The 8,604-nt window shown below is 46.0% G+C and overlaps 1 protein-coding gene across 2 annotated transcripts in view; it reads left to right on the top strand.

Annotated features, from left to right (window-relative positions):
• Positions 1–506: 506 nt before the first annotated feature.
• The window catches only part of LOC137434800 (protein-glutamine gamma-glutamyltransferase K), an 83,668-nt gene continuing 75,570 nt past the window's right edge, over positions 507–8,604 (top strand). Inside the window, exons 1-3 of one of the 2 annotated variants that reach the window (XM_078785028.1) lie at positions 507–1,041; positions 2,549–2,669; positions 2,836–2,933. In XM_078785028.1, the coding sequence (XP_078641154.1) occupies positions 2,575–2,669; positions 2,836–2,933 (193 nt within the window). In that variant the 5' untranslated portion in view covers positions 507–1,041; positions 2,549–2,574. Of the gene's footprint in view, positions 1,042–2,548; positions 2,670–2,812; positions 2,934–8,604 lie in introns of both variants that reach the window. The other variant, XM_078785029.1, reaches the window with a different exon arrangement.

Raw genomic sequence — 8,604 nt, 5'->3', positions numbered from 1 at the left:
CTTTCTTGTATTTTTCTGCTGTTTTGTCATTCTCCCAGTTGTTGATGCGTATTTCTTGATATTTCTTTTTATATATTTATTTTGTCTTTTTTGCAGTAAAAATCTTCGTCCACTCCTGTTCATCATATTCCATTCGCTGCCATCCCATCTTCCTCTATTTCTTTCCCTGTAAAGCTGACTTCTAATGTGGAACAGGTGCCACATGTGTCTGGGAGGAGTGACCATGGTTATGAGGGCAGACCCAGCCAGGGTGTGTGTCTGGGAGGAGTGACCATGGTTATGAGCGCAGACCCAGCCAGGGTGTGTGTCTGGGAGGAGTGACCATGGTTATGAGCGCAGACCCAGCCAGGGTGTGTGTCTGGGAGGAGTGACCATGGTTATGAGGGCAGACCCAGCCAGGGTGTGTGTCTGGGAGGAGTGACCATGGTTATGAGGGCAGACCCAGCCAGGGTGTGTGTCTGGGAGGAGTGACCATGGTTATGAGGGCAGACCCAGCCAGGGTGTGTGTCTGGGAGGAGTGACCATGGTTATGAGGGCAGACCCAGCCAGGGTGTGTGTCTGGGAGGAGTGACCATGGTTATGAGCGCAGACCCAGCCAGGGTGTGTGTCTGGGAGGAGTGACCATGGTTATGAGGGCAGACCCAGCCAGGGTGTGTGTCTGGGTGGAGTGACCATGGTTATGAGGGCAGACCCAGCCAGGGTGTGTGTCTGGGAGGAGTGACCATGGTTATGAGGGCAGACCCAGCCAGGGTGTGTGTCTGGGAGGAGTGACCATGATTATGAGCGCAGACCCAGCCAGGGTGTGTGTCTGGGAGGAGTGACCATGGTTATGAGGGCAGACCCAGCCAGGGTGTGTGTCTGGGAGGAGTGACCATGGTTATGAGGGCAGACCCAGCCAGGGTGTGTGTCTGGGGGGAGTGACCATGGTTATGAGGGCAGACCCAGCCAGGGTGTGTGTCTGGGAGGAGTGACTATGTTTAAGGATCGTGGGAAGGTTGCGATCTCAGTCACAATCGACGAAGGCGTCTTATAAACGAGAAGGTATTTATAGGTTTTCTGCACAATATAAAATATCCTATTTTACTTATATTAGAAAATCTTTTCTGATAAACAATTTGAAGCTAAAAACGAACTTTGAAACATGTGCCTTCACTTCTTATAACTTAATGATTTACTTGTAAGTTACTCTGAAGCCTTTAACATGTGCCCTGAGTTTGTGGTGTGTGCGTCTCGTGAGTTGTCATGCACCATGGTAACATTGGTATGTTCGTGCTGTTCGTGTATTGTCGTCCACCATGGTATGTCCTGGTACTACGTTTTGTGCAACAACATTTATATTTTTACTCCTCTTTGTGCCACAGCATTTATATTTTTACTCCTCTTTGTGCAACAACATTTATATTTTTACTCCTCTTTGTGCAACAACATTTATATTTTTACTCCTCTTTGTGCAACAACATTTATATTTTTACTCCTCTTTGTGCAACAACATTTATATTTTTACTCCTCTTTGTGCAACAACATTTATATTTTTACTCCTCTTTGTGCAACAACATTTATATTTTTACTCCTCTTTGTGCCACAGCATTTATATTTTTACTCCTCTTTGTGCCACAGCATTTATATTTTTACTCCTCTTTGTGCAACAACATTTATATTTTTACTCCTCTTTGTGCAACAACATTTATATTTTTACTCCTCTTTGTGCAACAACATTTATATTTTTACTCCTCTTTGTGCCACAGCATTTATATTTTTACTCCTCTTTGTGCAACAACATTTATATTTTTACTCCTCTTTGTGCAACAACATTTATATTTTTACTCCTCTTTGTGCCACAGCATTTATATTTTTACTCCTCTTTGTGCAACAACATTTATATTTTTACTCCTCTTTGTGCAACAACATTTATATTTTTACTCCTCTTTGTGCCACAGCATTTATATTTTTACTCCTCTTTGTGCAACAACATTTATATTTTTACTCCTCTTTGTGCAACAACATTTATATTTTTACTCCTCTTTGTGCCACAGCATTTATATTTTTACTCCTCTTTGTGCAACAACATTTATATTTTTACTCCTCTTCGTGCCACCACATTAATATTTTTACTCCTCTTTGTGCAACAACATTTATATTTTTACTCCTCTTTGTGCAACAACATTTATATTTTTACTCCTCTTCGTGCCACCACATTTATATTTTTACTCCTCTTTGTGCAACAACATTTCTATTTTTACTCCTCTTTGTGCAACAACATTTATATTTTTACTCCTCTTTGTGCAACAACATTTATATTTTTACTCCTCTTTGTGCAACAACATTTATATTTTTACTCCTCTTTGTGCCATCACATTTATATTTTTATTCCTCTTTGTGCCACCACATTTATATTTTTTACTCCTCTTTGTGTCACCACATTTATATTTTTACTCCTCTTTGTGCCACCACATTTATATTTTTACTCTGTGCTACCACATTTAGCTGGCAAGAAATGTTAATCACTGCATATTGATCTCGTGTTTGATGTTCTTGTCTCTGTTTGCAGGTGAGCAGTCGCGGAGGTGGCACGCCATGTGGGATATGGACTTCGTGGTTGGCGACTCGGGGTTTGACAAAGGCCGAAAATCAAGAACAAGCACCTTGGTGCCCCTGGATATTGCGTTTGGGTACAGGATGCCATACCATGTGCCTGTGTGGTACATTTAGATAAAAACAAAACGTTTAGTTGATTTAACAATAATTACACAATCATAAGGAGGTAAGAACTAAAACGTCATGGCATCTTGTTCTTTTCCTGCTGCTGACACAGCACTCACCTGGTAATGGATGCAGGTGCGAAGGACCGGAGATTTGCGAAGGTGTTTCACCACCAAGTGGACAAGACCTCGATCCAAATATAGGGACAACATTCAAACCCAGAGGCATTGGAGGTTCGTGAGTTTAAACCCATTGGCATTTAAACCCAGAGGCCATAGTAACCTGGGAGTTTAACAAGTTTAACATTTTGACATCACCTGTGCCCGTCTCTGACAATACACTGTGCACAGTAACCTGGGGCGTTAACAAGTTTAACATTCTGACATCACCTGTGCCCATCTCTGACAATATCCTCTTCACAGTAACCTGGAGTGTTAACAAGTTTAACATTCTGACATCACCTGTGCCCATCTCTGACAATATCCTCTTCACAGTAACCTGGGGCGTTAACAAGTTTAACATTCTGACATCACCTGTGCCCATCTCTGACAATATCCTCTTCACAGTAACCTGGAGTGTTAACAAGTTTAACATTCTGACATCACCTGTGCCCATCTCTGACAATATCCTCTTCACAGTAACCTGGGATGTTAACAAGTTTAACATTTTGACATCACCTGTGCCCATCTCTGACAATATCCTCTTCTCTGCCCACCTGTGCCCATCTCTGACAATACCCTGTTCACAATACCTTTTAAGGTGTCCTCCCCAAGGGGTTTTTCCTCCTTGAACAAACGCCATCTTAACGTGTATAAATTGCTTATCGTGCCGTTTTGGTGGAGTAATGTTATAAAGAAGAGAAGTAAAAATATTATAAAGCACAAACACATATGATTACCTTTTTAAAATCACTAATGCTGTTTAACACTAAACTGAAATACATTTGGAGGCATCAGTGGATGCTTATCACGTCCGAACGTATCTGATTGTAGATCTACTGCAGTCTATATACCCCACAACACGACACTGACTGTCACTAACGTGGGGTTCTTCCAAGGAGTTTTTCGTGGCGTTTTTCCAAAGCCGCTTCTCATTACAAAAGTAATAACAACACCTATGATGATAGCATAATCTATCTATAATTCCAGTAATCTCTGTGTGTATGTTTGTATGTTTGTATGTTTGTATGTTTGTATGTATGTATGTATGTATGTTTGTCTGTGACCGCTGTTTCTCGACAACTACCGGTCCGATATACTTGAAACTTGCCAGGTATATTGCTGGGGACCCGGGGATGTGCCTTTTCAAGGTTTCATATTAATCGGAGAAGTAGTTACCGAGCTATGTCCAAAAAACGATTCAACCAATCAGAGAGCAGCGAGCTATCACGTGTGCCGAACGTGGCGAACAGACTCTGCCTCGGACGGCACATTTGAGAGCGTATTCATTTATTTCACGTTGGAAAACTATGTTGCCGTTAAACTATGTTTTAAAACTAATTAAAACTAATTTGCGATTCATCGTAACTGCGATTTGCGACCTTCCGGACAGTGAAGACTTCACTTCCGGCAGCCAATCACAGAACGCTTTGTTGCGTAGGCGTGGCCGATGTGAGAGCGAGCCGAGCCGAGCACGTGCGCCATTACGGTTCGTAATTCGATTTCTTCCGGAGAAAATAATAATTTCTCGATTTCTTATGCGCATTATTTCTCCCAATTCAGTCAGAGCGAAGGGTGGAAGCGAAGAGCGTTGTTTTTTTTGTTTACGGGCGTACGGGCGTACGGGCGGGGTAGAGCGTACGGGTAGCGTTTTTTTTTTTTTTTGGCAAGGAACGGGCACCCACGTACGGGCATGCCCTAGTATTAATGATGTTAAGAAAAATATCCCTACCTCCAAAGTGGTTTTGTGACTTGCGATATTGCTCAACCCCACCCTCCCCCTCCCCCCCTCCCCACCCCAACACTCTTACGGAAATAAATTTTATTACACGGGATTTATAATGGTGAGGAACGGTCTGATCTTTTCAATGACCTGATCGAACCTCGAACCTAATAATAATTAGCGATAATAATAAGGATAATAACATGACTCCCCTTGCCGCGACCGGAGTGAGTGGGTATACTATAGTATTATCGTGTGGACGGCTCTGTGAAGACAGAACGTCCATGGATGTAATCGAGCTTAACGAGGCGACAATCAATTCAATGGCGGATCATACACGAGAAGGGGAATTTGGGGGAAATGCCGTGGCTTACCTTACGGCCCCACGCAGTCTTCACCTGCAAATTAAAAAATCAAACCAAAAGTTGAGTTGCTGTACAAAAATATGCGGCTTTATTGCCGGACTCCGATAACAAAGAACGCGACGGAAGATAAATGTCCTAAATCGGGACGTCCCCACACCTGACTTCAAATACAACACAATGGTAAGGATAAATAAAGGAAACGTTGTTTGTGGATGCGAGCATAGCTGTGTCTGGATTTAGCGTCTGACAGGGATCGAACAGGCACGCTCCGTCCGGCCTCACCGAGCATCTCGCTCACGCCGGTCTCGTCTGCTCCAGCGGCAAGCCTCGCTCGTACGCTCGTTGTTCGCACGCGAGGTCCCGTTTACTCCAGCGGCAAGCCTCGCTCGTACGCTCGTCGTTCGCTGGGCCCTGACGCGTCCTTCGCGTGAATCGAGCGGGCGTGTGTGCAACCCGCCCCTTCAGTCATGCAACGTCTTCCTCGATTCGTCACTGAACTCCGATGCACCCAACGTTTGTGGTGTAGGAAGGAGAGAGGGTTGAGGGCGAAGGTGGTGAAAGGAGTCAGCAGTCGAGGGAGCGGAATCACGAGGCAGCAAAGGGAACAGGTCCACCCAAGAAGGAAGACACAAAAACTAGAGAGAAAATGTCGGCCAGTCCGTGATTTTACCGGCCATGGTGTGACATCAGTGCTCTCTCCACCAATGGCCGTGTCACTTCTGTCTCATGCCATCGGTCGCTCGCCAATCAGTCTGCCGCTTCCTTTCACCTTCCTTCCACCAATTAGTGGCCACATCCTTACCCCGTGGTGTGGTCTTCCCATCAAAACCCTCTTACCAATCCATCACGAGGTGGGCGTGGCCTCATCCTGCCTTGCACGATGTTTGCCTGCGATGGCAGCTGGTGATGTGGCTGACTGTGGCCCCATCGGCGGTGCCCCGAACTGGCTTCCTGCCTGTTCTTCCTGTAAGTCTTGTGGCGGCAGGGGAATTAATTAATGTGGTGCGCTATTGGGCCAAGCTAATGTCTATGGGATGTATTGCCACAAGCGACACCGGGATGTTCACAGAGGGAATGACACACAATGGAATTAGCATAATCCCTACGCTAGTTAACAAGCCCCGCCCCCTCGTGACGGGGACACATACCCAACTTATCCGACATCCGGTCTAGACAGGTCATCTACTTTTTTTTTTTTACTTGTATACAGAATCGAGGCTCGTGAAAGAGCTAACATTTATTTCACAAACAAATCAAACAGACAAACAAAATGTATAAAAAGAGGGAGCGGAAGACAAGATGGGGAGAGAAGGGGAAGCACACAAACACAACATTTGAGAGCAGGGAGATGTGTGGGAGGGAGAGGGCTTGGGGGAGGAGGCGTGGGAAGGGGCGTAGGGGGGGGGGGTGGGAGAAGTATAAAACACAAGGACACCAAGGACTTCCAGGACAGAAGTTGGTATTTCAAAAAAGTGGATTTGGGGTGAAATTAGCGGGGGTAGAAAAGATCAAGGTTTTGGATGGGGGAAGATAAGAGATGGTGGTGAACAGCTGTTTTAAAGACCTGGAGGGTGGAGTGGGATTGAAGAGTGTGAGGGAGTTTGTTCCAGAGGCGGGAGAAAAGAGGAATGAAGGAGTGAAGGTGAGCAGAGAGTCTTTATTTTGGCAGTTTAACCATAAGAGGGTTGCAGGCAGATCTTGTGTGACCTGTAGGACTATTTGGGGGACAGAGCCCAGAGAGAGCTGGGGGGGGGCAAGGCCAGAGAGGAATCGGTAGAAGACGGAAAGGCCACCAACCTGCCTGCGGTGAGTGAGTGAAAGGCCCTTGGAGTTAGCTTCATCGCGGAAGATTCCAATGATTCTGAACGCTTTGGTTTCAACAGCGTGAAGACGAGCTAGGTGTGAGGCAGGAGCACCAGCCCAGAGGGGAGAGCAGTTTTCCATTGAGCTGTGGATGAAAGCCTTGTATGTGGTGAGGAGCTCAGGTGTGCCAAGGAAGGACTTCGCACGACGGAGGATGCCCAGTCGGCGACTGGCTTTGGAGGCCAGATTTGAAATGTGGTTTTCCCAGGAAAGATCATGGCAGATAGTGAGACCCAAAAGCTTGAGTGACAGAACTTCTTGGAAAGGATTATTCAGAAAGTGGATGGGAGGGTTGTCCAGTCGGTCTTTTCGAAGAGACATCGTAAAAGTGTGAGATTTGTCAGGATTGAAAGACATGTTCCACTTGTTTGCCCAGTCTGTGATTTTGTCCAGGTCTGCAGAGAGTGAGGAGGCTGCAGACTGCCGATCTGAGGGATGAGGAATGGAGCGACAGAGAGTGGAGTCTTCAGCAAAGAGATAGAGAGGATTTTCAAGAGAGTCAGAGAGATCATTGATGAAGACCAGAAAAAGCACAGGGCCCAGAACACTGCCTTGGGGAACTTCAACCTGAACAGGAAGAGGAGATCAGAGAGACCCATTCAGGGCCACACGTTGATTACGACAAGAGAGGAAGTCCGCCAGCCATTCGTGGAGATTTCCATGGATACCAAAGGAGGAGAGTTTGGTGAGCAGAGCGGGGTGCCAGACCGTATCGAAGGCACGTGATATGTCAAGGGAGACAGCTCTAATTTCCTGTTTGGCATTGAGGACCTCCATCCACTGTTGAGAAAGCAGAAGCAGCATGTCCAGAGTAGAGTGACCAGGTCTGAAACCAAATTGATGATCAGAGATCAAGCCATTGGAGAAGAGGAAAGATTTCATATCCGAAGCAATGATGGATTCCATGACTTTGCTGATAATTGGGAGAAGGCTGATTGGTCTGTAGTTGCTAGGATCTGTTTTTGCACCTTTCTTGTGCAAAGCTGTGATGTTGGCTGATTTCCAAGCAGATGGCAGATGACCTTGAGCAAAAGAGAGGGTGAAGAGAACAGAGAGAGGGAGTGAAAGAGCGGAATAACGGGATTTTAGGACCCATGGGCTGATGCCATCAGGTCCAGTTGCAGAATCAGAGTCGAGGGTTGACAGAAACTTTTCCACCTTGTCAGGAGGAAAGGACACAGATTCCAGGAGCAGCTGGGTACGACTGGGTACGGTGGGTACAGAGAGGGATGGGTTTGGGACACAAGATTTAGAGGCAAACACAGAGTTGAGGCATTCAGCTTTTTCACGTGCGGAGTCAGCCGTGTAGCCGTTTGAGGTGAGGGAGGGGATGGAGGGGGAACAAACACCAGAAACAGATTTGACCAAACACCACCAGGATTTGGAAGAGGGAGACAGATAAGAGAGTTCGGTCTTGAGAACGGAGAGATATTGTTTCCTGGCTCTCCTGAGGGTGGACACACACTTGTTTTGGGCTTTGTGAAAGGAAATGAGATTTCCTGCCGTTGGATTTGCTTTCAAGGAGATGAAAGCAAGTTGTTTCTGGGCAACAGCCTCACCACAAGATTCCGTGTACCATGGACGGGAGGAAGGGTATGACAACTGAAGACGAGATGGGATAAATCTGTGCACAGAGAGAGAGCAATTTACTTTGGAAGGATTCCCAGGATGAGTTGATGTCAGAGGCGGTCGAGATGGGAGACCAGTCCAGATGATTGATGGCTGCTTGAAGACCGTGCCAGTTGGCCTGAGTGAAATGCCAGACTCGTCGATGCTGAGGAGGCTCTCTGAGAAT

This window comes from Myxine glutinosa, chromosome 9, assembly GCF_964187855.1.
Source record: "Myxine glutinosa chromosome 9, kmMyxGlut1.1, whole genome shotgun sequence".
NCBI lineage: Eukaryota > Metazoa > Chordata > Myxini > Myxiniformes > Myxinidae > Myxine > Myxine glutinosa.
Note: the sequence above shows the minus strand (reverse complement) of the source record. Positions and strands in the feature narration are given on the sequence as shown.